Source organism: Alosa pseudoharengus, unplaced genomic scaffold, assembly GCF_046254945.1.
Source record: "Alosa pseudoharengus isolate Yale_2024_CS ecotype anadromous, Long Island Sound unplaced genomic scaffold, YU_APseudo_1.1 YU_APseudo_1.1_scf_16, whole genome shotgun sequence".
NCBI classification, from domain to species: domain Eukaryota; kingdom Metazoa; phylum Chordata; class Actinopteri; order Clupeiformes; family Clupeidae; genus Alosa; species Alosa pseudoharengus.
The window spans coordinates 25,428,687-25,456,463 of NW_027468630.1; the positions used below are offsets into that span (position 1 = coordinate 25,428,687).

The 27,777-nt window shown below is 45.3% G+C and overlaps 1 protein-coding gene across 1 annotated transcript; it reads right to left on the minus strand.

Annotated features, from left to right (window-relative positions):
• Window positions 1-250: 250 nt before the first annotated feature.
• Window positions 251-27,777, minus strand: stag3 (STAG3 cohesin complex component). Its single transcript, XM_076286609.1, has 31 exons — window positions 27,740-27,777; window positions 27,506-27,626; window positions 27,128-27,337; window positions 26,463-26,559; window positions 25,935-26,011; window positions 24,903-25,107; window positions 23,901-24,052; window positions 23,262-23,459; window positions 19,055-19,153; window positions 18,855-18,934; window positions 18,273-18,380; window positions 17,961-18,060; window positions 16,908-17,022; window positions 16,388-16,491; window positions 15,766-15,858; window positions 15,545-15,637; window positions 14,847-15,047; window positions 14,346-14,413; window positions 14,028-14,115; window positions 13,703-13,786; window positions 13,369-13,461; window positions 12,120-12,291; window positions 9,212-9,357; window positions 8,721-8,822; window positions 6,956-7,089; window positions 6,026-6,148; window positions 5,154-5,314; window positions 4,571-4,811; window positions 2,218-2,307; window positions 623-752; window positions 251-313 (listed from the first exon to the last, which is right to left on the minus strand). Exons 1-31 carry the CDS (start codon window positions 27,775-27,777, stop codon window positions 251-253), a joined length of 3,786 nt encoding a protein of 1,261 aa, XP_076142724.1.

Genomic DNA, 27,777 nt, shown 5'->3' on the forward strand with positions numbered 1-27,777 from the left:
ATTACAAACGTAACAGAGGTACACAGTCAAATGAGAAATTAAATCAACATTAACCTTAAATAATGGAACATAATGGAACAATTATATGCAAAAGTCATATAATAAAGAACAGGCAAATAAGTATAAATACTGAATATGTATCCTATACACTGGATTATTCATAAGAAATAAGGCAATAAACTATTTTTAACAGTTCACTTTTGAATGAGTTTATTTGGTGTAACTCCATCTTTTTGCATCAGCTCAAGTCTCAGTCAAAGAGTTCCTCTAGTATGGAGGGACACGTTGGGTGGCTGGAGTGGCGATTGGTAGGCTGGGTGTCGGGATGTTGGAGGATAAAGAGAAGAGAATCATTAAGATACTCCTTGGGTAAAGACAGGGTAGCATCACACCATCATCTATTTTTTTCCCTTTTACAACTGAACTGAGCATGGTTATTATGATTTATAAACAAACTATGACCAATGGGTAAAGTATGCAGTAGGAATTGTACTTTTTTGTAACTTATCTTCAGACTCTGAATATGAACCAATGACTCTATATTTACAATTATTGATATGAACTATTCAATCAATCAACTCTGGTGTGATTATTTTGTTTAGACAGTTGAGTTGAACCTCACCAGTGCCATGGACATGTCATCATCTGATTCCTCCTCGAACTCCTCTATCTCTGGTTCCTCCTCCTCCTCCTCTTCCTCCTCTGGTTCCTGGATCTCATCCTCATCTTTGTCCTCTTCAATCAAACTAAGCCTATAGGATTAGATGATGAGTACACACACAGTTAGAGAGAGTGAGGTTGTTTACTAGCCTGGCTCTGCCTGTCTACGTACACAGAGTTAGAGAGAGTGAGGTTGTTTACTAGTCTGGCTCCGCGCCGCTTAATTTCATTTCGCTTCAGTAGTAGTCTGGCACAGATGTACGTTCAACAGATTTCTTGTGGAGAAAGAGCCACCAACCAGCGAACAGAGGGCGTGGCTAAGAGTGATTACGTTACACCGACATGAACTTTGAATTTGCTACACACGTCCTAGCCTCTTTTTCGGGGAAAGCATAGTCCAGTTGGATTGATTGGAAACCTATGGGGCTACATCAACGTGGAGAGTGAAAATTAGGGTGAGAGTGAGGGCTTATATTTATTAAATCTTTGAGCAAACATGAATAAAAGGCATAAATTAAGGTTGGTGTGAGTTATCTGTGTGTACATGGGATTTAGGCGACCTTTACATTTCTATTTTTAGCTCTTTCCAGTTTACTAACAGGACTGTCACGAACAAAGTCAGTCGAGCTGCCTGTGGGTTTGGCAAGCTTAACTTTACATGTCATACAGTAGATATACTGAAGTTCCACAGTTAGCTAGTTAGCAAGCTAATGGTTTTACATGGGAGGTTATGGTAATTTAAGTGTTAGCTACAAGCTAAATTTGTCCTCTACACTGGGGTATTGGGAGCAAATTAGGTTGTAATGTATGTAGTTTTGGCATGAGTCAGTTACATATTTCTTATACATATAACCGTTAGTAAAAGGATTGAATGTCCTATGAATTAATAACTAAATTAAACATGTCAGACTTTTTCCCGTAGAGGATCGTAGTCAAGAGTCTGGTTCACGAGGCTAGTTGTTTATGGCTTTTCAGTTAGAAATAATCTTATTACTGTTAATCTACTTTTTAAAATTGCTGTGACACATATCATTATTTGTTTTCTTAATCTATGCCATGTAACCTGGTAGCCAGCCTTTTAAATCACAGTGTATGTCATTTCACTCTGTATTTCAAGCAAGTTCAGCCTTAATGAGACAGAGGGGACAGTGTGTGTGTGTGTGTGTGTGTGTGTGTGTGTGTGTGTGTGTGTGTGAGTGTGAGTGTGAGTGTGAGTGTGAGTGTGAGTGTGAGTGTGAGAGAGAGAGAGAGAGAGAGAGAGAGAGAGAGAGAGAGGCGGTGAGTGGGTGGCAGGAAAAAGAAGGGAAGAGAGCCGGAGAGTGAGAACCCCTGAGGGTCTGTGAGCGTGGAGGTGTGTGTGTGTGTGTGTGTGTGTGTGTGTGTGTGTGTGTGTGTGTGTGTGTGTGTGTGTGTGTGTGTGTGTGGCGGTGAGTGGGTGGCAGGAAAAAGAAGGGAAGAGAGCCAGGGAGAGAGAACCCCTGAGGGTCTGTGAGCGTGGAGGTGTGTGTGTGTGTGGCAAGAAAGGTGTGCGTTTCTGACGTGGGAGGGCAGACTCACAGATCCAGCTGAGAGCTGATGTCACCGGAGACAGAGGAGGAGCCGTGAGCCTGACGCTTCCTGCTGGACACAGTCTTGCGCTGCAGGGAGCTACGGGGGGTCACAGAGAGGAGGAATAGTGTGTATGAGGGACAGACAGAAACACTAACATAAACTAAATACAGCGTCTGCTTCTGTGAGAGTGTGAGCGTGCCTGATACTTCCGACTGCAGAATGTGAGTATGATTTATGTGTGCCATTGTCAGAAGCTTGCCTGAGTGTATGTCGGTGAATATGTGTTTCTTTTGACTGTGAGGTATGTACATGTATTATGGATGTCTAAGTGTAAGTGAGTGTATGGCTCTGTTCGAAACGGAAGACAGCTGACTGCTGCCTCCCTCCCTAAATGGAGAGCTGTCTCACTAGACATGACTTTGGATTATTGGATTGGATTGGATTATTTGGATTTGGATATTTTAAAAATGAGCGTTGCCATTTAACCCAAATGCCCCAGCAGCAGCACGGGAGAGGAGAGCTTATCTGACAGAAGAGTTGCATTGTCTGTAGCGAGGTAATGTTAGATTACATTGCAAAAATATCACCATGCATTCATAACCTCGTGATTCAGTGAGAGTGATCCCAAAACATCAGAAAGTATGTCTTTGTGACATTTCTGTATTACATTTTGTCAAGAAGAAAAATAAATAGCAAACTGTTCCCAACTGAACAGTCCTTATAGTGCTGTAAACCGCTCCTGGCTGCGCCTGGCAAATCCGCCATCATAATAACAATCCGCAAGAGCGCCTGTTGTTAAAGGGAATATGACATGACGCTCTGATTGGTTTATTGCATGTTACGCCCAAACCACACCCATGAGTAATGTAGCTACTTCAGACCACCCCATTTTAGATTTGTGTCGGGCGCAACAGTCATTTATCCCTCCGGTAAAATAGCAACAGCGCCCAAGATCCGCCCACAAATCTACTTGCGTTTCAGGGGCCGTATTCACAAAGCCTTTTATCTTACCACTAGGAGTACTCCTAAATCGCACTAAAAGATTTTAGCTAGGAGTTTTCTCTTAAAAGTTATTCACAAAGACCTACTCTTAGTAAGGAAAAATGACAACTCCTAAACTAAGAGTGAGTCTTCGTTGCTATGGATGACATCATTACTCATGCACGAGCTTGACTGAAGTGACCACCTTGATTGGCTGATGATTGTAACGCGGGGATGATTCCAAACACCTCCCTTACGATAATGAGTGACAGGTGACAAGTCTGAGAATGTAGTAGAAAGTAGTGCGAAGGACGGAAGATGATGAATAACTGAATAAAAAGGCCTAGCCTAAATGAATAAAGAGTAAGGCAAAACAAATAGCCTAGTAGCGTAATGAAACATAGGCCTACGGATTGATGCAGTAGGCTATCTTTGCAACATTATTAAATTAATCTGTCACCATATGCCTACGTTTGCAGAGGAGAACATTTTCATTTGATTCACAATGAAACGTTACATTTAATTTACATGTTGACAATGAGTAGTTTTGGTTGTTGTTGGTGGCGTTATAGCATCCCTTTTATGCCTACAATGCAAAATTGTTCCCTCGCGATTGGAAGCTCCTGTTGCCGCATACCCATTTCAAAACATCGCAACGTGAAATGCCACAAAAAGCTGTTTGTGAATAGGTCTTAGTGAGTTATGAGTCCTCTCGACTTCTTTTAAGCTGTCCCAGACTTAGGTGCTACTTTTAGGTCTAAAATGCTTCGTGAATTACTTTTAGTGAAAAAAATTAGAGTCCTAAAGTTAGGAGTGACACGCCCATTATTTTTAGGAGTTGCTCCTAAATTCGCCACTTAGGAGCTACTTTTAGCCTTAAAATTCTTTGTGAATACGGCCCCAGATCATTACGATAGCGCCATTCAACAGATTCAGCAGCCATTACCGATGTCATCCGCCATTTTTGTTTACTTTTCACAGCTGTTTCAGACGTTGCCGCAAAGGATTATGGGCGATAGGGAGCATGAAGTGTGCATCGATGTTGCCTTCAAAAACGACCGTTATTCGGGAAATCTAAGATGGTTTTTTCAATTTCGAACCGCACCTGCTGCCTCGCTCCCCAGTTAGACATTTTAAAAGGCAGCAGTTTTTACTGTTTTGAACAGGGCCTGTGTATCCATGTTCTGTATGTAATGTATGTTCTGTATGTATGTGTGTTTGTATGCGTGTGTGAATGTGAGTGTGAGTGTGTATGCGCTTCTTTGTCTACCTGTGTGTGTTTGTGTGTGTGTGTGTGTGTCTGTGAGTGTGTGTGCGCTTCTTTGTCTACCTGTGTGTGTGTGTGTGTGTGTGTGTGTGTGTGTGTGTGTGTGAGCACCTTTCCTCAAACTCGTCCTCGGACTCTCTCTCTGAGATGGGCTGCTCTGATGGCTGCAGGGACTCTCGGTCTGGGCTGTAGGCCCTGATGGAGCCGGCGGAGGCTGAGCCGTGCTCGGAGGCCTGGAGCCCCTGGAGCCCCGGCCCCTTGCGCTGCACAGTGGACGTCAGCATGGGGGTGGCCAGCTGGCCAATGCTGCTGTCGCCCAACAGGGAGCTTTCGGTGACGCTTCGCACTGAACCTGCACCCCATGCGCACGCACACACACACACACACACACACACACACACACACACACACACACACACACACACACACACACAGATAGACAAGGAAGCACACACACACAGACAGACAGGTAGACACAGAAACACAAACACACACACACACATACAAGAAATACACACACACACACACACACACCAGTTTCTATCTGTAAATCTACACCAACAAAATGCCTCAAGCATCCGCTAAAAGACCTGAGCTTTGGATGTACTATCAAAAGTGTCTGTGAGGAGAGAGCATTGAAGAGTGACTCCCAGAAGGGGGCGCTGGTGTCTTGGCTGTGCTGAGCTGAGCTGACCTGGTCTGGAGCTGCGGCGTGGGCGCTTGGCTCTGGGGCTGGCCGTGCGAGAGGGCGGCGGGTCCTCGGGCCCTCGGGCCGCCCCCGACTGCAGAGAGCGCTCATACATCTTCAGCCACGGGCTCCTGACCGACACGCCCGCCTGCTTCAAATACTCCAGTCTGGGAGAGGGGACACACAGAAGACAGACAGGCAGACAGACAGACAAACAGGAAGACAGACAAGCAGACAGACAAGCAGGCAGACAGACAGACAAACAGGAAGACAGACAGACAAACAGGAAGACAGACAAGCAGACAGACAAGCAGGCAGACAGACAGACAAACAGGAAGACAGACAAGCAGACAGACAGACAGACAAACAGGAAGACAGACAAGCAGACAGACAGACAGACAAACAGGAAGACAGACAAGCAGACAGACAGACAGACAGACAGACAGACAGGCAGACAAACAGGAAGACAGACAAGCAGGCAGACAGACAAGCAGGCAGACAGACAAGCAGGCAGGCAGACAGACAGACAAACAGACAGGAAGACAGACACGCAGGCAGACAGACAAGCAGGCAGACAGACAGACAGACAGACAGACAGGAAGACAGACACGCAGGCAGACAGACAAGCAGGCAGACAGACAGACAGACAGACAGACAGGCAGACAGGAAGACAGACAGACGTGGAAAATGATATTGTCACCGACGAGGGACCTGTACAATTAACAGCATTCTATGTTCCTATGTGAATGTGAGCATCTGTGTGTCTTTATGTCTGTGATGGAAGTGCGGTGGGGTGGGGGGGGTGTATGTCTGTGATGGGAGTAGGGGGGGGGGGGGGGGGTGTATGTCTGTTATGGGAGTGGGGTGGGAGCACCCACAGCTGCTGACGGTCCTGCCGCATGAGCTTGAAGCTGAACTCGCTGAGTACTTCCAGGAAGGCCAGGTTGGGTGGTGATCCGTTTCCCTCAACCCCGCCACGCAGGGCAAATCGGATGCCATCTCTAGCCAAGAAAGGAAGAGTTGGACAGGTTGGGACAGGCAGGCATAGAGAACACGGGTCACACACACACACTCACAGTACACAAATGGCCACTGACTGGAGGAGTCGGAGACAGGTGGCCAGATAATCAAAGACATGTAAGTAGGCGTGTTGGGCAGGGGATGGCGGGCAGCCTGCCAAAGCCGGACAGAAAAAGACAGACAGACCAACGGGTGAGTTTTAGACAACTCACCCACAAGCAGACAAAGAAAGAGGTGGTTGTCAGACCCCTGGTTTTCAGGAGGAAAGACAGAGACAGCAGGACAGCTACATGTATTGTATGTGTGTGTCTGTGTGTGTGTGTGTGTGTGTGTACGCACTGGTGGAGGGTGAGAAGAGAAACACACTGCCAGAATGACAGGTACACGGAGAGAAGACAGGAAGAGTAAAACAAACACACAGACAGGCAGCCGATAATCAATAACACTGCTGTCAGAGACACAAGCATACAGACAGACAGGCAGATAAACAGGCTATCAGACAAACCTGAAGACATAAAGACAGACTGTCAATCAATCAGATATACAGGTAGGGTTGTAAATAAAGGGTTGTGACAGGTACACACACACACACACACACACACACACACACACACTGGCAGTGAGTAAGTGAGACACGCACTGATGCAGTGCTAGGAGAGGCTGGGGTGGATTTAAATGTTGGCAGACACGCCGGCAGAAAGACACACACACACACATACAAACATGTGTGTGTGTGTGTCCGTGAGTGTGTGTGTGCGTGTGTGTGTGTGTGTGTTGTATGTACGCACTGGTGGAGGGTGAGAAGAGGCTTGCGGATGAGGTGCAGGTTGATGCCGAAGCTCATGGCGTGCCGTCTGGCCACCTCCCTCAGCTCCACAAACTCCTGACGTGTGTGCTGCTCATCTCCTAGGGCTGTAAACATCTGAGACACACACACACACAAACACCCATGCACACACATACACACGGTCACACATACACACACAGGCATGTTCTCTCACACACACACACGGGATGGAAATTAGCACGCACCACCAGCCAAATACGGGTGAATTTGTGAACTGTCGGGTGAATTTGGTCAACTCACCAGCCAGGGTGGTGGGTAAATAGATGAAGCTAGCATAGCACAAATATACAGACAGATACACTATAGTACAGTCATTTTTATAAAAATAAAATACAAACATTTCTCGTAGGGATCATGTAATGTTACCAGCAGTAGCCTATAATGGGTAAATCACACTGATTTGAAGTTACTGTACCTACAATGACTACCAGTGAGCGGCCGTCTACCCCACAGCATTAAGAAACTGCCACAATGCTTTTGTCTGGTACTGTTACACTTATTTCAGAATGACTGCATAAACATAAACCTAGCAAGAGGAGCTGCGTTTAATCTTCACAGGCTAAAATTCTCACGCAGATAGTTCTCTTTTGAAGTGGCACACTGTTGAGCATTTATAGGCTACTTGCGCTGCTGTGTCAGTAGGTCTGCTGAGCTACCCCTGTTACTCATACCATTTCAGTTATACATGCACTGAAATAACGCCTGCACATCTGCCCTTTTCATTTTTCACATTCCACTGAAGAAGATTTACATCTCCTTCTTTAGATACAGTCATACTCCTGTATGCCAAGGTCAGGCACGCACGGTGACGGCACAGAGCTTCATTTCCATAGATCATCCAAGCATTACTCTAGCACACTCAAAACGCTCAAAGACAAAAAGCGATATGTTACTCGAGATCGCTTCTCAACCGCAGCCAATCAATTCATACCTCACCATGTCATTTATCGATCGGCTTTATTGACCAAAAGGGTTGCTGAGGTCCTGAAAGGCATATTTTCACACTGAAGGCATCGCTAAGAAGGCTTTTAATAATGCCAATAACTTAGACCCAGAGGCGCTCGGCTCGCACACCCACTCACTCCCCGAGCCGCTCACTGACTCCTGTTAAATACTCAAACACTCATCTCCATAAACATGAGATCATCAGAGACACGGATATGAAACTACAGGCAGGGTCCTGGGGGACGAAGGCGCCTCGGCTTCGTTGGAGTCGCTGGAGGAACTCTTCTTATCGGTAATGGTGGTTCATAATTAAGGAGAACTGCTTTCAGAAACTGACAACCGTAAGATGAATATGAGCAAAAACAACAGGAGATGCCTTCAGTACAGATATCGACATAGTTCTGCAAACTACATTTGACGTATTGAGGGCCTTCCTCCACAGAGAATTTAGAGTAAAACACTGAAATGATCTCGCATACAGTAGCTTCCTAGACTGAGACTGACTGGGATTCTTAAATGAACCATAAATAATATGTGTAAAATAAATAAAAATTCCATATCTCTCCAGTTTGCGTTTGCTAAGCAACTGGACACCAGTGCAACTGTGCTTGAGCAGCTCTCTGAGTTTATGACTCAACATAGACAACTAACGCCAATCCAATTCCCCACATAGACCACCACAGAGAAAATAGACTGAAACAGATGTGTCCACACACCTACACACACACACACACTCTCTCTTTTCACACACACACACGCACCTGCTGGAGACTGAGACACACAGTCTTGGCACACTGCACTGGACTGATGATTTTGGACTTCCTCAGTGTCTCCTTGATGATGTCGCCATAGTCCCTGTTGAACTGTTGAAGAACAGATGGAGAAACACACACACACACACACACACACACACACAGAAAAAGAGAGAAGGAAAGAAGCCCAGTTTCACATTTACCCTTACCTCTGCTTAAGTTGCCATACATCTTCATTTCAGTATAAGCATAAGGTATACTTTAAAAATGTTAACTACCTTTAAGGCCTTTCACAATCGCATACACTTAAAACCAGTCTAAGTACAATGAGTGGATATTAACTTCACTGTAAATTTCCCTCGCTCCTTCCTTCTTTCCCTCCCTCACTCCCCATTTTCCTCCCCTCTCTCACTACTTCAGCCTTTCCCTTTTTTGATTTCTCTCTTTCTTCATCTCCTCTGCCTCGCCCCCCCTTCCCCCCTTCCCCCTCCCCCTCCCACCTTGCTGTAGTACTTGAAGATGTCGGAGGCGGCATAGAGCTCCAGCACGCCGCAGAGGATGAGTCTGCAGTAGGCGGCCAGCTGGCTCCGTCTTAGCTGCAGGGAGGTGATCTTGCCCACCTCCCCCTCCAGGTTCTCCTCCTCACCTGGCTCACACAAAACAACACACACATCAATAACAACAACAACAACAACAACACACACACACACACATCAACAACAACAGCAGCATCTAAAGCGAAGGATAAGGTTTTGTGGTTAGAACCTATCCACCTCCTCCTTCTCCAGAGACTTCACAGCAAAAACAAATAAACAAACAGAAAATACACCAGCTTCTGACTCAGAAAGCATCCCCTTTCTGCCTCTGGTTCTACGCCTTGCGTTCTTCACAGTAAAACAAAAAAACAGCATATTTAACAATATGTATGTATATATTAAACCAACATGAGACTTGTGTTTGTGCTGTTGGTAAAGGATATCCCCATGGCTGTGATTCAGCTGTCGGCACGAGGCCAGAGGTTATCCTTCACCAACCCCTGGAATACACGTCACATTGTTTTATACAACAGTTAACTCATTTAGCATGATGACACCTGAGTGTTTTTTCATTTTAATTAAAAAAAAAAATTATACTTTTTATTGTTTGTTATTTTTTTTTGTGTGTGTGTGTATTTTCAGCTCTGTAATTTTCCGCCGTTTTAAAATTGTTCTAATCTGATTTTCAGTATCATGCAACATATTTTGTCAGATGTCCTCACTCAAAAACAGATTGATTGATTATAAAATCATTATCTGCCATTCTGCTCTACCACTTGTAATGAGTGGAATGTTTTCTAATGTATATCAAATGAGGAGGGATGGCTTGAAGTACAGATTGTTTACCACTAGTCCACACTTAGGGGCAGCCATGGCCTACTGGTTAGCGCTTCGGACTTGTTACCGGAGGGTTGCCGGTTCGAACCCCGACCAGTAGGCACGGCTGAAGTGCACTTGAGCAAGGCACCTAACCCCTCCCCGAGCGCCGCTGTTGTTGCAGGCAGCTCACTGCACCGGGATTAGTGTGTGCTTCACTTCACTGTGTGCTGAGTGTGTTTCACTTATTCACGGATTGGGATAAATGCAGAGACCAAATTTCCTTCACGGGATCAAGAGTATACTTACTTATACTTATACACTTGTGGAATGTTTTAACAATATATCCACTGTATTATACAGAATTTCAAAATGTAATCATTTCTATCACAGGTACCCATCAAGGCTCCGAACCACTTGAAGTGTCAGAACAATGCATTAAATCGCTACAACCTGCAGTCAATATTTTCCTGTAGAAAACAAAAGACAGAAATACCTTGCTTTGAGATCTATCATCTACTAATCTAATAACATCCACTTCTATGTTAGTATTTCTGAATGCATCAGGGCTCGACATTAACCGTTGTCCAGTTGCCCTTGGCAACTGAATTGTGACAAGTGGCAACCTGCTCATCACCCCTGGTTGCCCCTGTGGTTTTTAATATGATTTTCATTACAAGAAATAAATCGATGCTATTTGAGCATATGCGTTGTTGATGTTTGAATTTGCATTCTAATTTGTTTACTACGTTCCCGCTCTCAGACATAATTGTTATATTTCCCACATGTGCAGGGTTGTGATACAGAAATGCATTTTTCACTCGCAATGGCAAAGCAGATTAATATAACAAAACATGTTCAATTATTTTGATTTGCCATTAAAACTAATCAGACTTCATCTGTAAGCAACACTAACGGTAAAGTGCAAAATTAAATGAAAGTGACGAGGACTCTGAGCTTGAAGTTCAGCCCCAAAGAAAAAGCTTTGTGCAGGCATGCGAGGCCAAATAGCCTACTCCGGAATCTTCGAAAGAGACAGAAAATTATACTGACGACCGTGTACAACGTATCCAGCAATAAATGACAGAACTCTTGGAAAATACTTTGTTCAGGATGTAAGGACTGGATAAACACTGGCGATCAAGGCAGCATAAAATAGCAAAGAGATTGGCTAAGGTCGCAAGGAGGCGGGTGATCCTGTAGACGGGCCAATAGACTGTGCCATGTGGAAAACTAATGATGCAAAACGCGCAATTCTTTGTAGCCTCACATTGTATGACTGAGTCTTCTAGGATTTTGAGACATAGTAATAGATAGTAATTTTATAGGAATACTATAGCATATTAGGACATAGGCTACTGTAGAAGTATTAGCGTAGTATGTTGGGACACTAGCCTACTATAGGAACACTACCACTGTATAAAGGGTAAGTATATGATGACAGAACCTCACAGAAGTATTATACACTACCATAGAACTACTATAGAAGTCTTACTATCCTATAGTTGCAAATTGCTATACTTCTTTTTTGTAAGGGACATATTATATGTATTTTCTCTTTTCCCTCTATTTCTGTAATAAATGGGCTATATGAAATAAAGGTGAAATACATTCAAATGTATGTCTAATTAGTGTCATCATTATTTTAGTATGCAAAACAAATAATAGGCCATTGATGATGGAGATCATTTGGCTAGCTTTGGCAACCAAAATCTCATCCCTTGTTACCACTTTTAAGAGGTGCTAACATTCCATTGTAACGGTAATTGCATTGTTGCCTTAAGTCAAATTCACATCCAGTTCCACTTTATATTCGTGGAAAACTACCTCAGACTGTTTGCAAATGTTCGCCTATGTTTGCGAATTAGAACGCACCTCTGGTATGCATGCATAGTGCATTTTGATCCATGACATAGTGCAATTGTATTTCATGTTTGTACTTTTACGTAAAAAGACCAGACTAGAGTGAAACATGAACATTATTAAACACAAGCATGTGTGCATGTTTAAGTATGTGTGCACTGTATGTGAGTGTGTGTTCTTGACTTGTCCACACCAGAGTTGTTGTCCTCGTCGTCCGGATCAGTAAAGATGTAGTCCAGGACAAAGGATGCCATCTCGGAGCGGAGAGAGTCGTCCGGCACCAGAGCCAAGTGTTTGAGCTCAGGACTGCCCTTCACAGAGCCCGCACTGAACACCGTCAGCACATCACACAGCAGCATAAAGGCCTGAGGCATGGACAGGGAGAGAGGAGGAGAGGAGAGAGAGGGAGAAAGAGAGGAGAGAGGGAGGGAGAGAGGGAAATTCAGTTGGAGAGAGAGAGAAGAGAGGGAGAGGTGGGTGGTGGGAGAGAGAGAAAGAGAGAGAAAGAGAGAGCATTTTGTTTTATTTTAAAAGCTCTTTATCACAAAACACACTATTACCATGAAACCATCACTATATTAGAAAAACTGAAAATTAAAGAAAATAACCTGAAAAAAAGAATTCATCATTGGCCAATGAGTATATTGCTCTACCTTGGCACCATTCTTCTTCAAAAGAATTAAATGACCTTTAGTTGCATAAAAGTCCAATTCTAATTTTACTCTTGATTTTACCAGGCAAATAAAAATGTCAATTACATCATGGTCAGAGTCTTTTTCAATCTTATTTGTCGTGCTTATAGCCATCTTAGCATTCCCAAAGATGTAATTAGTCATTGCAACATTCTTTTTGAATATATTTAAACCTCAAAATAAAGGTCTGAATAGATTAAAAAAACTCTTCAAAACACTCTATAAATTTGCCAGTAACTTAAATAAAAGGTGGCAGTCTGAAATAATGAGTAGGCATGAAAAACAGTCTCTCTCTCCAAACAAAAAGGAGAGAGGGAGGGAGGGAGGGAGAGAGTGAGAGAGAGGTGGGTGGTGGGAGAGATAGAAAGAGAAATGGAGAGAGGAAGAGACAGATACAAAGACATCAGAAGAGTGGAAGGAGAGAAGAAGAAGAAAAATAAGATGAAAAGAGAGTGACAAGGTTTTGCAATTCATGGACTGAGAGAATGGAGTTGAGACATGACATGGAAGAAGGTGGATGGGAGGCAGTGAGTCACTGACTGGGGTGAGAGGCATCTGCAACTTTGCAGTAACAGTAGTGCACAACACACCTATGTGTGTATAGATTTCAGTGAGTAGTACAGCTGTGTATAAATTAGTGTAAGAGTAGTGTGTATGTGTATGTGTGTGTGTGTGGTTGTGTGTGTGTGTGTGTGTGTATGTGTGTGTGTGTGTGTGTGTGTGTGTCAGGTCAGTACTGCGACAGCTCACCTGGTCCCTGACTTGAGCGTGTCCAAGGGAGAGACAACTCTGGCAGACAATGCAGAACGAGCGAACCTCCTTCTTCAATCTTTTCACCTCCGCCTGATCAACCGCACAGACCAGATAAGGGAAAAGGAAGAAATGAACTTGTTAAAAAAAAAGAGAGAGAGACACTGCCAGAGGTACTTCTCAACCTCACACTCTGTTTGCGTCAGAAATAGAGAAATACGTAGGAGCTGTGAGTTAATCATAGGCAAGTGTGAGAGAGAGAGAGAGAGAGAGAGGGAGGGAGAGAGAGAGAGGGAGAGAGAGAAAGAGAGAATGTGAAGTCTAGAGAAGATACCTTGTTTGTGGTGGGCGAGTCAGAGATCTTCTTTCTCTCCCACAGGAGGTGGAAGGCTGTGCACTTCAAAGCAGGAACCATGAGCTGGAAAACAAAACACGCCATTATGTGCATACGCAAACACCAGAGATCCTGAGGATGCAGCCCAGACAAACAAATGCTCAGCTCAGCTCACAACTGGGGACCTTTTAATAAACATCAGTTCACTCTGACTGAGCTAGACTTCTTCCCATGTGCTCAACACATGCATATGTTTATATTTATTTATATTTATTAGTTTCCATGTACATGTGTGGGAACAAATGGGACATAAAATATCAGGCACCTCTTTGTCAAAACCCATCGACTGAACTCCTGTCTTCAGGAGAGCAAAACAAGGATCAAACAGCTTCCACGAGCTGAGGTCCATGCAACTGTAATCACACACACACACACACACACACACACACACACACACACACACACACACACACACACACACAGAGGGGTAGTCAGTTTAAATAATGCAATTTTAAGCTGTCAAGATTTTTTTTATCTGCTTTCACACACGCATGACATTTAGATCTTGTTTACTGATAGCACAGTACTATTTTCAACACACTGATTCCCACATGTTCAGTCACACCTACACACACACACACACCTGCTGAAGATAGAGATCCTCTTGAGGGAGCTGGCAGCAGTGTACACCTCATCCTCATCAGCGGTTCCCTGTGACACACACACACACACACACACACACACACACACACACACGACTGTTCTTATCTAGTTTCTCCACTGCCTCTGTGTGTGTCCCTGCAGGCTTGGGGTAGCCACCAGTGGGGACACCACTATGGGACTCATCACACAGACCAGGGTGCAGACACACATGAGCTGAGACACTCAGCTAGCTAGACCACAAGCTAGAATGGTGCAGGAATAATGAGAAAATATGAATGCAATATCATTTAATGCAAAAATATGAAGTCCTATAGACTTTCAGGGTAGACAGCACATACGTACATAAAGAGTTCATGAGGGTGTGTGTGTGTGTGTGTCTGTGTATGTGTGTGTGTGTTTGTATGTGTGTGTGTGTGTGTGTGTGTGTGTGTGTGTGTGTGTGTGTGTGTGTGTGTGTGTGTGTGTGTGCGTGGGCGTGTACCTGTAGCAAGTCACTGTGCACAGCGGAGAAGCGCTCCACCTGTTGGTCCAGCATCTGGCTGAAGGCCCTGTGTGCGCGGGTGGAGAGGGCGTAGGGCTCAGTGCACAGGGCGGAGGCCAGGCGTGCACACTCCCTCAACACACTCTCCTCCGTGTGCTTCTCCACGATCTCACACACCACACTCAGCAGCCGATCCACACTCTCACAGAGGGAGGGACAGAGCACAAGGGAGACAGGAGGGAGAACCATCACAAATACATACAATACATACCAAATATATACAATACATACCAAATACATACCAAATATATACAATACATACCAAATATATACCGGTACAATAGATACCAAATATATACAATACATACCAAATATATACAAAATATACCAAATACATACCAAATATATACAATACATGGCAAATGCCAAATATATACAATACATACCACATACATTAGAAGAGAATGTGTTTGGTCGTGCCCTGAAAGTGAGTGTGTGTGTGTGTGTGTGTGAGTGTGAGTGTGAGTGTGAGTGTGAGTGTGAGTGTGAGTGTGAGTGTGAGTGTGAGTGTGAGTGTGAGTGTGAGTGTGTGTGTGTGTGTGTGTGTGTGTGTGTGTGTGTGTGTGTGTGTGTGTGTGTGTGTGTGTGTGTGTGTGTGCGTGCGTGCGAGTGAGAGTGTGTGTGTGCGTGCGTCTTACCTTTTCTGCGTGGCCATTGCTGCTGTAGGTGCTCAGGTCAAAGTAGAGTGGAGCTCGCAGCAGACACTTCACTTTCCCCACGTCTGCTGAGTACTGTGCAGGAGTGTGTATGACCCGGGCACAGAAGACACACACAGTAAGAGTCCAACAGCCATCATTATAAGTTTCAGGTGATGAAAATGAGTGAGTGATTGGAAGACGTGTATGTCAAAGGTGTTTACCTTTGACAGCAGCTGTGGGAGAAGAGGTGTGAAATGGGTGGTGATGCGTCTTCTATCTTGGGTTTGAATCTTCTTATCTTTCATAGTGAGGTTCTGGAAAATACAGACACAAACACATCCAGTGTCCTATTCAGATATACTGTATTATAATGGATACAAAAAGCTCTCTATATCCTCTGAAAGATCTACCTGTATCTCTTACAGTTTTTGCTTATTGCTTACACACTTTTTGCAGAATTTGGCTCATTGTGTCAAAACTCTACACACAGCCAGGCTTGCATGCATCTCTACTCCATCTGCCTCATCTCTGATACCATGGACAGCTACCCCGAGTCCTGTTACTGTATACAACTATGCCTACTGCTTGACAACTCGGTTTGACAATATTATCAAATGTCTACCAATGTTATGCTAATATACGATAGCTAACTCTGACGTCTTAGCTTGCTTATCTTATAAAGCTAAATGTGCCTTGGGTCTCAAGGGAGAAACACATACCGCGCAATCCCAGCGTACATATGTGTGTGTGTGTGTGTGTGTGTAGCATCTCTCCCCAGGTCTTTCTGTTTGTACAGTCTTTCTGCCTTTTCTCTTTCTCTGCTCTTTCTTTTCTCCCTCTCACCTTTTTCCCGTGAGTTCGGCTCACAGGTGGGGTAGCCTCCGCTGCCTGTCTGACCGCGCATATCATCAGCTCAATCAGAGCAGCCTCCTCATCGTCCCCCAGGGCTGACGCACACATACACACACACAAACGCATGCATGCACGCATGCTCGCACGCACACACGCACACACACACACAAACATAAACAAACTCATTATATCACAATACTACACTTACACCAACACAATAAGTTTTGTCACATGGATTTCTAAACTGGACTACCTGTACAGAGGGGAGCAGTGAGGTTCTATACATGAGAGGAGCGGTGAGGTTCTATACGAGAGGAGCGGTGAGGTTCTATACATGAGAGGAGCGGTGAGGTTCTATACATGAGAGGAGCAGTGAGGTTCTATACATGAGGGGAGCAGTGAGGTTCTATACATGAGAGGAGCAGTGAGGTTCTATACATGAGAGGAGCAGTGAGGTTCTATACATGAGGGGATGAGTGGGTGTTTTGGGTGGTTGTCTCTGCATTCTCACCATCCTCTCCGTCTCTCTCCTGCAGCAGCAGAGATGTCATGGTCTCCCAGTCCCTCAGCTCGGTCCCAGCCACGTCCCACAGGCTGTCCAACATGTACTCCCCATGCTCATGGTACTGGGGGTGGGGGATGGAGAGAAAGGGAGGTTAGAACAAGAGAGAGAGAGAGAGAGAGAGACATAAACAATTATATAATATATATATAAATATATATATTTATAAAGGTAGATTTATATGTGCAATGCATTGTTATGTTATCAATTTAATATCCTATTATTCTAACAATAACCTATTAACTCATAACTAATAACTCAAACACCACTCTATTTCTTACACCATCACCCTACATCCTACTCAAAAGTAAAATTCAATTTAATCCAAATGTAAAATTCCATGACTGAGTTTCCATGACTTACTATATAATGAATGGTACAATATACCGAGAAATGATTTCAGAGCAGCCGCATAGCGTTCAAGAATATTTTACTTTTTTAGAGCGGGAGATGAATAAATGGACATTGAATAAACAAAGTCGGCCTACTCAAGAAAGCAGTAAAGCTAATAACCAGACATAGACCAATTTTGACTGGACATATATTTGTATTGATATATTTTGGCAAGTAAGTTTTAAACTGCTGCTACAAAATTCCCTGATATTCCATGACTGCACCAAAAATGATAAAATTCCCAAAATTCCATGATATTCCAGAATATTATATTCCCAAATTCCATGACCCGTGGGAACCCTGACCCTATTACATCACCGTCCTAATCGACTATGTCACACACTTGGCCCTGAACTGAAGTGGAATTCCGAGTGGGTGGAGAGTGAGCTACACATCTCATCCAGACACGATGCTGTGTGGGCGCCCTAGGACGTGACTCAGCAGTGCTCAACCACTTCCCTCGCACACATTTTTCATACTGGTCTGGGATCGAACCGGCAACCCTTCGTTTCCCATAACGGGGGTACCTTGCTCTGAATGATAAGACGTAACGGGAAAACGGGGGTACCTTGCTCTGAATGATAAGACGTAACGGGAAAACGGGGGTACCTTGCTTTGAATGAAGAAGTTGATGAGCAGGTTGAGAAAGGTCTCATGGCGCTTCTCTGTCCCAATTTCTTCAATGATCTTATCCACCTCAGTGCAGAGACTGGACAAACAGGATCAGCGTGTGTGTACACACACACACACACACACACACACACACACACACACACACACACACACACACACACACACACACACACACACACACACACACACACACACACACACACACACACAAGGGCAGTGAAGTTGAGCTGACATATGACAAAGGATAAGCTTTGATAAGCTGTAGGAAGCTGCAGAAGCTGAACTCACATGTGGTAGAGGAAGCTGCCGGCTGCAGAAGCCAAGCCTCTGTGAATAGCGAACACTAGCGGGAACACCTGAGTGCACTCCTCGTCCGACAGACCGTCCTCCGAGTTCCTATAACAACACACGCACACACACAAGTGCAAGTGTGAACACATACAGTACACACACACACACACACACACACACACACACACACACATACAGTACACACACACACACACACACACACACACACACACACACACACACACACACACACACACACACACACACACACACACACACACACACACACACACACACACACACACACACACACACACACACACTGGATACTGTACAGGAAGTCACTCAACCATAGAATATGCTGTGTGAGGGGGGGGGGAATCCTTGTGGATGTAGATTGCTGGCATTTCAGTGACCTTCAGTAGGGTATTCAGTGCTCAAGCGTTCACAACACAATCACAGAAATGCAGAAATGAACAGAATGAAGCACAAGTATGCTATCTTCACAAATGTGCACTCGTGCTCTCACACACATAAAAACATACCCACAGACACATACACACAGACACACTCACTCACTTATGGATGATTAGAAGCAGCTTGACTGCCTCCACCGCCACCTCGGCATCTTTGTCCAACGCCATGTTCAGCATCCTCTCCTACACACACACACACACACACACACACACACACAAAGTTGTGAGACCAACCCATAGAGGCCGTATCATAAACAGAGCGCATAGTGCAGGTCAGGGGTCGCCGGCGGGGTTTGGGGCTACCTTGAATCTGCTGGTGAAGAGCTCCAGGCGGCCAATAAACTCCTTCTCCTCATGCAGCCTCTGCAGCGCTTTCACGCAGCGCAGGCGCACCACGGGTTGCTGACGAGGAGACAGATGGAGACGGAGAATTCATAAATACGGATTTTTGTAGAAAAAAAAAGGACTTCATCATTAAATTTGCTTGCTATTAGTTCACATGCTGGTATGCAATACATAAAAAATATTATTATTTTTTTAAACCAAAAGTATCCGATTTATGCGCTCTCCAAAATGAACAGCTGAAAGTGTGTCTGCCTGTTTGTAGACAGTCTTCTTTTAATGGCCATGCGTCTGCCAAGGATATTTTCATCGATCAATATTTCTACTTTACTTAGAGCCAGTGCAGAAAGGAAGCTCCAGGCAAACAAAGAGCTTATGGGGCTTACAGGGATCAATTATAGTCTTCCGTATGAAATACACACCTACAAGAGGTGGAATGGCACCTCACAAACCTTAATCAAGCAGCAACGATTGTAACTCAAAATTCAGTTCATGCCGGTACTGCCAAACTATTTATTTACGAGAGATTAGTCATCTCCTATTATACAGACGTTAGGTTTGGTCAAACTGTGATTTCTGATTGGGTGAAAGGCATTCCAGAGTGGTAGATATCCCAGGACATCCCCACTCTGACTTTTCACTACAACTGATCAGTCCGATAATTCCAGATGGCAGAGCAGCAATTTCATTCACATTTGACTTAAATTGAGTAGATTGGATGTTACAAGGATACAAGGATACAAGGAAGTTTATTGTCACATGCATATAGTTACTGGAAGTAAGAAATGCAGTGAAATTAAGTATGGTGTCAGCCTATTTGTGCATTTATGGGGGGGTAAAAAGTGCAGTAGAAGAGGGGTTTAGTAGATTAAGTGGCAAGGGCTGCATAAGAAAGGTGGGGGAGGATTGCGATTGGGGGGGGGGGGGGGCACCAACAAGGAGCACCCAAGAGCAACAGGGGCAAGGAAAAACTCCCTTACCAAGGAAGAAACCTTGGGCATATCCACGGCTCAAGGGGCTAACCCAACTGCCAAGGGTCTTGGTGTGTGTGTTGGGGGGATGACAAGGGAGATGGGATAGTGTGCTGTGTATGTGGGGAGAGGGCAGTGTGCAATATGTGTGTTGGAGAAGCTTCCTCATGAGACAATGTGCTGTGTATTGGGGGGCGGGGGCAGTGTGCTGTAAGTATGTTGGGGATGTGTGTTGGAGAAGCTTCCTGATGAAATAATGTGCTGTGTATGTAGGGGAGAGGGGGGGGGGGGGGCATTGTTAGGATGAGAAGAGTCCTTCAGAATCTTTTGGGCTCTTAGGAGTACTCTTCTGGAATAGATTTCTTGTAGAGCAGGGAGTTGAGTTCTTATAGTACGTTCAGCTGAGCGCACTACTCTCTGCAGAGTACTACAATCTCTAACTGTGGAGTTCCCATACCAGGTGATGATGCTACCAGTTAGAACACTCTCAACCGCTGAAGTGTAGAAGGCCTTCATGATGGATGTAGAAACTTTGAATTTCCTTAGCTGACGAAGGAAGTAGAGTCGTTGTCTGGACTTCTTCAGAACATGTTGAGTGTTAACAGTCCATGTTAAGTCTTCAGTAATGTGGACACCAAGGTATTTAAAACTTGTGACTCTCTCTACAGGTTGCCCGCTGATCATTAGTGGGGTGTAACTGTAGTTCTGCTGCTTCCTTCTGTAATCCACTACCATTTCCTTGGTTTTATTGATATTCAGTGTCAAGCTGTTAGATTGACACCACTGTGCCACCTCATCAACCTGATCCAAGTAGAGCTGTTCATTGTTGTTACTAATCAGGCCCAAGATCACTGTGTCATCTGCAAACTTGATGATGGAGGTATGACTACTGTTGGCTTTGCAGTCATGTGTGTAGATGTTGTACAGCAGTGGACTCAAAACACAGCCTTGGGGAGCACCAGTGCTGATGGTTAATGAGTCAGATGTCAGACCCCCCACTCTAACCACTTGTGAACGGTTGGTGAGGAAGTCAAATATCCAGTGACACAGGGTGGTGTTCAGTCCTAAGGCCTTCATCTTTGTGACCAAGGTGAGAGGTACTATCGTGTTGAATGCTGAACTAAAGTCAATGAACAGCATCCTCACATAATTCCCATTCCCCTCCTCCAGGTGAGTTAAGGTGGTGTGCATGAGGTTTGAGATGGCATCCTCTGTAGACCTGTTGGCTCTGTAAGCAAATTGGAGGGGGTCGAAGGAGGCAGGGAGGGATGAGCAGATAATGTTTTTCACAAGCTTCTCAAAACACTTCATCACTGTAGACGTCAGGGCTACTGGGCGGTAGTCATTCAGACATGATGGACTTTTGTTTTTCGGTACTGGAACAATAACAGACTGCTTGAGGCAAGTAGGAACTGTCTCTTGAGTCAATGATGTGTTAAAGATATAAGTGAACACAGGAGCTAACTGAGCAGCGCAGGATTTCAAAATCCTGTTAGAAATTCCATCCGGTCCAGCAGCTTTTCTACAATTAACCCTCCTAAAGGCATTGCTCACATCGACCTCAGAGACACAGAAAGGTGCATCCTCATTTGCTTCACATGCTGCAGCTAGTGCAAGATAGTCTGTGTTTTTCATGTCAAAGCGAGCATAAAAAGCATTAAGTTCATCAGGGAGGTCTTTACTCACATTCATCATAGGAGGGGACTTTCTTTCAAACCCAGTGATGGTTCGGAGTCCTTTCCACACTCGTGCTGGATCACCCTCCAAGAAATCAGCTTCAACTTTGTCTCTATAGCGCCGCTTAGCATCTTTAATAGCTCTACGTAAACTATAAGATGCTGCTTTGTAATCCGTCATATCCCCTGAAATAAGCCCAGCATTATAAGTCATGGTGCGTGTCTTTAATGCCGTTCTCACTTCTCTATCCACCCATGGCTTCTGGTTAGGGAAGCTTCGGATCTTTACAGTTGGGATGATGGAATCAGTTAACATATTGATGTAACTCAATGATACTTCCGTAAACTCATTGATGTCAGCAGAGTTCGTCTTGAACATCTCCCAGTCAACGTTGCTAAGGGCGTCCTGTAGCCTGGCTTCCGATTGGTCAGTCCAGCGCTTGACCTCCTTCGTCACTGGGGGGTCCGTCTGACTTCTCTGCTTGTACATAGGCAGAAGGAAAACAGCGGCATGGTCTGATTTTCCGAAAGCTGGTAGAGACTTAGCTTTGTAACTGTTCTTGAACTGTGTGTAGCAGTGATCCAGTGTGTTGTCACCACGTGTAGGGAAGTGAATGTGTTGAATAAATTCAGGCATGGACCGGTTCAGATGTACTTGATTGAAATCACCGGCCACAATAAGCGCAGCTTCAGGGTGCGTGTGTTGTTGTCTATTTAACACTTCTTGCAATGTTCATTGCAATTAGCTAATCACGAAGGCTGTCATTAAGCATGCAGCTCGCAACTCTGTCCCAATGGTATGAATCTTATCACATCTTTGATTTTTATACTCATGTCTTCCTCCTTGTGCAACACACAGTGAAGCTCAACTAACAGGAGTGCTGTGCTTCTCATACAATAGACATGCTCAACAATCAGAAGTGGCCTTAGCTAAAGCAAAATTTGGTATGTTGAACTGAAGCTTGACTTTCTCAATTATGTCACAAATTAAATCGCATTATCTGTCACAAAAATCCCAATGTGATATTTTCCCCAAATCGTCATGCAGCCTGACGAATGACAGCCGTGGGTATATCCCTCACCAACCCCACTCTCTATCGGCCGAATTGCTTAATAGCACTTATGGGATATGTAAATCAAAGAAAAGGAATCATGGCACTCTCCCTCAGTCCATATCCAACTACCAGCCCCCCTGTAGGGTCGAAGAGGGTATTTTAATTGAGTCCTTCTGTCTGTGTGTGTGTGTGTCTATGTGTGTGTGTGTGTGCTCACTCACATAACATAAAAAGTACCTTTTTGATGTACTTCAACATTTTATCTCAATTCTACGACATGATCATCCAGATCCGGCTCAGCACGCAGACGATGGCATTTGGTTTGACTTTGGTGAATATTATGTGACAGGAACGAGGATCTGCAGTTATCGAGGATCTGCCGCTGTCCTTGTTTGAGGTCTGAGTGTGCCCACCCTAAGGCTAGAACTAAACTATGTGTCAATAGTGCCTAATGGAAAGGAGGAACCTTGTCGTGCAGCATCCAGCCGAGGTACTTGAGGTAGCCATCGTTGAGGAAGACGGAGGAGTTGGTCAGGACCCAGCCACCCAGCTCCTCCATGCAGACGGCCCGTATCTCCGGTACACGGTCCCGGTAGCGGTGCACAAACACACCCTTAAAGATGGCGTTCATGATGGAACACAGCTCCGTCTGGTGCTCCATGAGCTGTGTGGATGTACACAACACACACACACACACACACACACACACACAAGGGAGGCACTTCAGGGACACTTCAAAATGCAAACTTCAGATAGCAACCCCTTAGTCTTACAGCCTACCACCCTCTTTAACAAAGAACAAAACACTTTATACATTCACAAATGGTAAAACAAATTTCTGCAGCATATCTGATCCACATATATATTTATGTGGGTTGAGTGTGTAGGTGTGTGCAGGTGTGTGCGTGTTGTATACAGCTGTGTGTGTGTGTGGATATTGTTGCTATATGTGGGGTGTGCATACCTCTTGTGCACTGTTTATATGTATTTATAGGTTATGGGCACTTGGGTATCAGTGAGTGAGAGTTTCTGTGTGTATGGTCTGTGTGTGTGTGTGTGTGTGTGTGTGTGTGAGTGAGAGAGAGAGGGAGAGAGAGAGAGAGACCTCGCTGTAAGACTGTTCCAGCTCCTCTAGTTTCTGAGTGGCTCTGTGTTCGGAGGTTTTGCTCTTCTCCAGCTCACAGCGCCGATTGGTCACCTGGATCTGTGCAAACACACTCACCGCCACCTCCACCACCGCACTCATCAGCTTCATAGCTACAACACACACACACACACACACACACACACACACACACACACACACACACACACGTTAAAACAATTAGAAACATATGGACAAACACAACGGACAAAAGCAATCGCACCGCCCTCCCCTCCCCACACACAGACTCCGTCATACAAGCATGCATACACCGGAACTCATCAATCATCCTAAACCAAGTCATGATGAGTGGTGAGTGGACATTATGGGTCTTTCTGAGTGCTGGTCCTGATAATATTGAGTGAAAATAGATGACTCACAAATAACCTCTCAGCAGTCACCCCTGCAGCGGCTGCATTAGGGACGGGTTAGAACTCACAGGGGAGAGGCTCTGTAACTAAAGCCACTGATCCGATTACCACACAGTGAAGGGCACCGCATCGTCGCCTCTCTGCTTCAGGCTGATTCACAATCAATGACTCATCAATTAGAAGAACACTGGAGCATCAACGTCATTTTCACACCAAATCCACCAATTGGTTTACGGCACTATAAATCATCTTTGTGTAGATATATTTTCATTTAAGATTGTAAAGTAAGTGGGAGATATAAAGTGAACTTTTTGGTTTTACGTTATCTAAAACCTTTTCAAATATGCTCTCTGAACATTTTAGTACATAATAGTTTATTCTGTGGAACTTCAGACAAGTATCCCCCACAATCCATCATAAAGTAATCCTTTTGCATGATGATTTTCCTCCTTCCCTGACAATGAGTCTTATGTGCCTTGGGGAACTCAAATTAAAATTCAAAATTGGCATAACAAATAGGGAACTGGCGTTGCCAAAGCAGTCTTTGAACACAGAGAGCAGGACGGAACACAGAGAGCAGGACATAACTCACCGATGAAGGTGCTGGTGTGCCGGAAGGCGCGCACCTGAGAGTCAGCTAGGCCGGTGAGCAGTGGCACCAGGGTGCTGAACAGGAAGTCGTCGTAGAGCAGGCTGTGCTGGCAGCGGCGCACCAGCTGAGCCACAAACTCACACAGGCTCTCACGGAAGCGCCGCCACTGGGGGCCCACCGAGGACAGAGGGTAGGCCGCAGAGTCCTGGACATAGAGAGGAGAGGAGGCAGGGAGGAGAGGAGAGGAGGGGAGAGGAGGGAAGAGGAGCGGAGAGGAGAGGAGGAGGCAGGGACGAGAGGAGAGGAGGTGAGGAGGCAGGGAGGAGAGGAGAGAAGAGGAGTGGAGAGGAGGCAGGGAGAAGAGGAGAGGAGGGAAGAGGAGAGTAGGCAGGGATGAGAGGAGAAGAGGGGAGAGGAAGGGAGAGGAGCAGAGAAGAGGGAAGAGGAGTGAAGATGAGAGGAGGAGGCAGGGATGAGAGGAGAGGAGGGGAGGCAGGGAGGAGAGGAGGGGAGGGGAGAGGAGGGAAGAGGAGCAGAGAAGAGGGAAGAGGAGGGAAGATGAAAGGAGGAGGCAGGGATGAGAGGAAAGGAGGGGAGGCAGGGAGGAGGAGGAGAGGAGGGGAGAGGAGAGGTGGCAGGGAGAAAGTGAAGGAAACAAGAGAGAGAAAAACTTAATGTACACTTAATGACCCGTGTGATGTTTTGCATTGTATATCCTACAGCCATGCTAACAAAGCTTGCTGATTTGAACTGGAAAGAGAGCGAGGCAGACAGACAGAAAAAAAGTCAGACAGAAAGGGAAGACAAGAGAGAGACAGGAAATAAAGGAGGAGGAGGAGGAGGAGGAGGAGGAGGAGAGGATAAGGACTGTAAAGAAGAGAATAGGGAGAGTGTGGGTGGGTCATAGTGAAGGTCCCGAGAGACAGAGGAAACTCTGAGCCATCCACATAGATGGAAATGACAGGGAGAGAAAGATTATTACAGCTTAACACAGAGATGGCCTAAGACACACCATCTGGACACAGCACTTACCTCCTTGAACTCCTTGGTCAGCTGACAGATAATGTCACTATTCTGCATGCTGGTCAGCATTTCTTTGCTAACAACACCTGTATGTAAAAAAACAAAAACAGATTTCATTTAAATCAGCCAAGGCCTGGCCTCTGATTCCATCTCCAACTGTTCAATATGTGAGAGGCTTTTGCTATCTAAATATCAAATTTCTAGGACACATGTAGAGGACAAAACATAAACTCACTCACACATATATAAGCTTACATGAAGGTAAACATTTGTCTGTGTGAGAGTGTGGGTTTATTTGTTTATGCAGAGCATGGTGGAAACAGATGACCAAAGTGTTTCAGCTTTTGCTCTCTGGTCTGTCAGTTCCCTTAAGCTGGGGGGTCCTGCCATCACAGGCCTGACAAGGGGCCCAGAGCCGATCAATGACTCTTAAAGACAAGTCAAAACACCATTCCCTTGACCTCTGACCTCAATTATCCCCCAATTGAGCGCAACATGCACTCAGCCACACACCCCCCTGCCGTCATGACCTCTCACCTCTGCATCCGCAGCACTGCACTAGGAAGTTGATGAGCTCTAGAAGACCCGCCTCACGGTCCTGCTTGTAGTCCTCCAGCCATTCAGAGACCACCGTCTGTGAGAAGACAGCCAATGAGGCGAACAAACACACCGCTCAAGGTCATGCATTTTTTTTGTAGCATCACACTGAGGGAGGTGCACCGAGGTCAGGGATTCCCATTTCAACACCCCCCCACCCTCCATCCTCTACTCCATTTAGCTTTTCTTCCATCCATCTCCTTGTCATTAGCCCCTCCATCGGATGAATGATGCGCTTCCCCTGTCCGTCAGTCAGTTCTCATCTCTCTTCTATGTCTGACCAAGACACCACAACCCCCACCCCCCCTCCACACACACACACACACACACACACCACTATTCACTTTGACATTATGGTGGCGTTGGTGGGGGAGGGAGGTAGTATTCAATTTCTAAGAGCAATTCTAAAGAGTAAGAATCTGGGCCTGAAATGCTGTCACCTATGTGGGCTTGCAACATCCTACCCCCACCCTTTCCAGTCCCGTGTCTCTTCCAGTTTCCCTACCTCCACGACTCCTACCTCTCCTTTTTCCTCTCTCTCTCTCTATTCCCATTTCTCTTTCTTTCTCTCTCACTCACACACACATACTCCCTCGCTCCCTTACCGCCAGAGCACTGCGGCCAGAACTGACGGCCTCATACAGACTCCCAGCAGTGGTGTGCTCCTTCCCTCTCTCCTCCTCTCCCCCATCCCTCCCTCTTTGCTGCCGGCTGGTGCATCTGGGCCCCTTCTGCACAGGGGAGGAACTGCTAGCCGGAGGCGTCAGGCTCGAGCTTGACTGGTCTGACACGTTTCGTCTGGGTCTCTTGGGTGGCTGGAGAAATGGGGGAGGGGGGAGAGATAGAATTGGAAATGTAAAAACACAAACATTACAGACAGCTCGCTGCAACATATGCTTTGGTGCAACGGCACTGAATAATCAAGGTTTGTGAACAAGCAAGTAAGTGTGTATGCATGTCTGTGTGTGTGTGTGTCTGCAGACCAAAGTTCCATGGGCCACTGTCTGCTTCATCCTCTTCTTAGATTTGAGTTGAACCTCAAAGTCACTTCCAGACTCAGACACATCCTCCGAGAGCTCTTCCTCCGAACTGAACCATAACACAAGACAAAGGAAAGGAACAATAATGAACCAGAGACATGTTTAACTGTTCAGTAAATCACCGTTACACATTCAACATGTATGATATGGCCTCAAGAGATGTATGCAGATTCTTACCTTTCCAGGGCAGAGTCCTCCAATTGCTCCATGTCCAT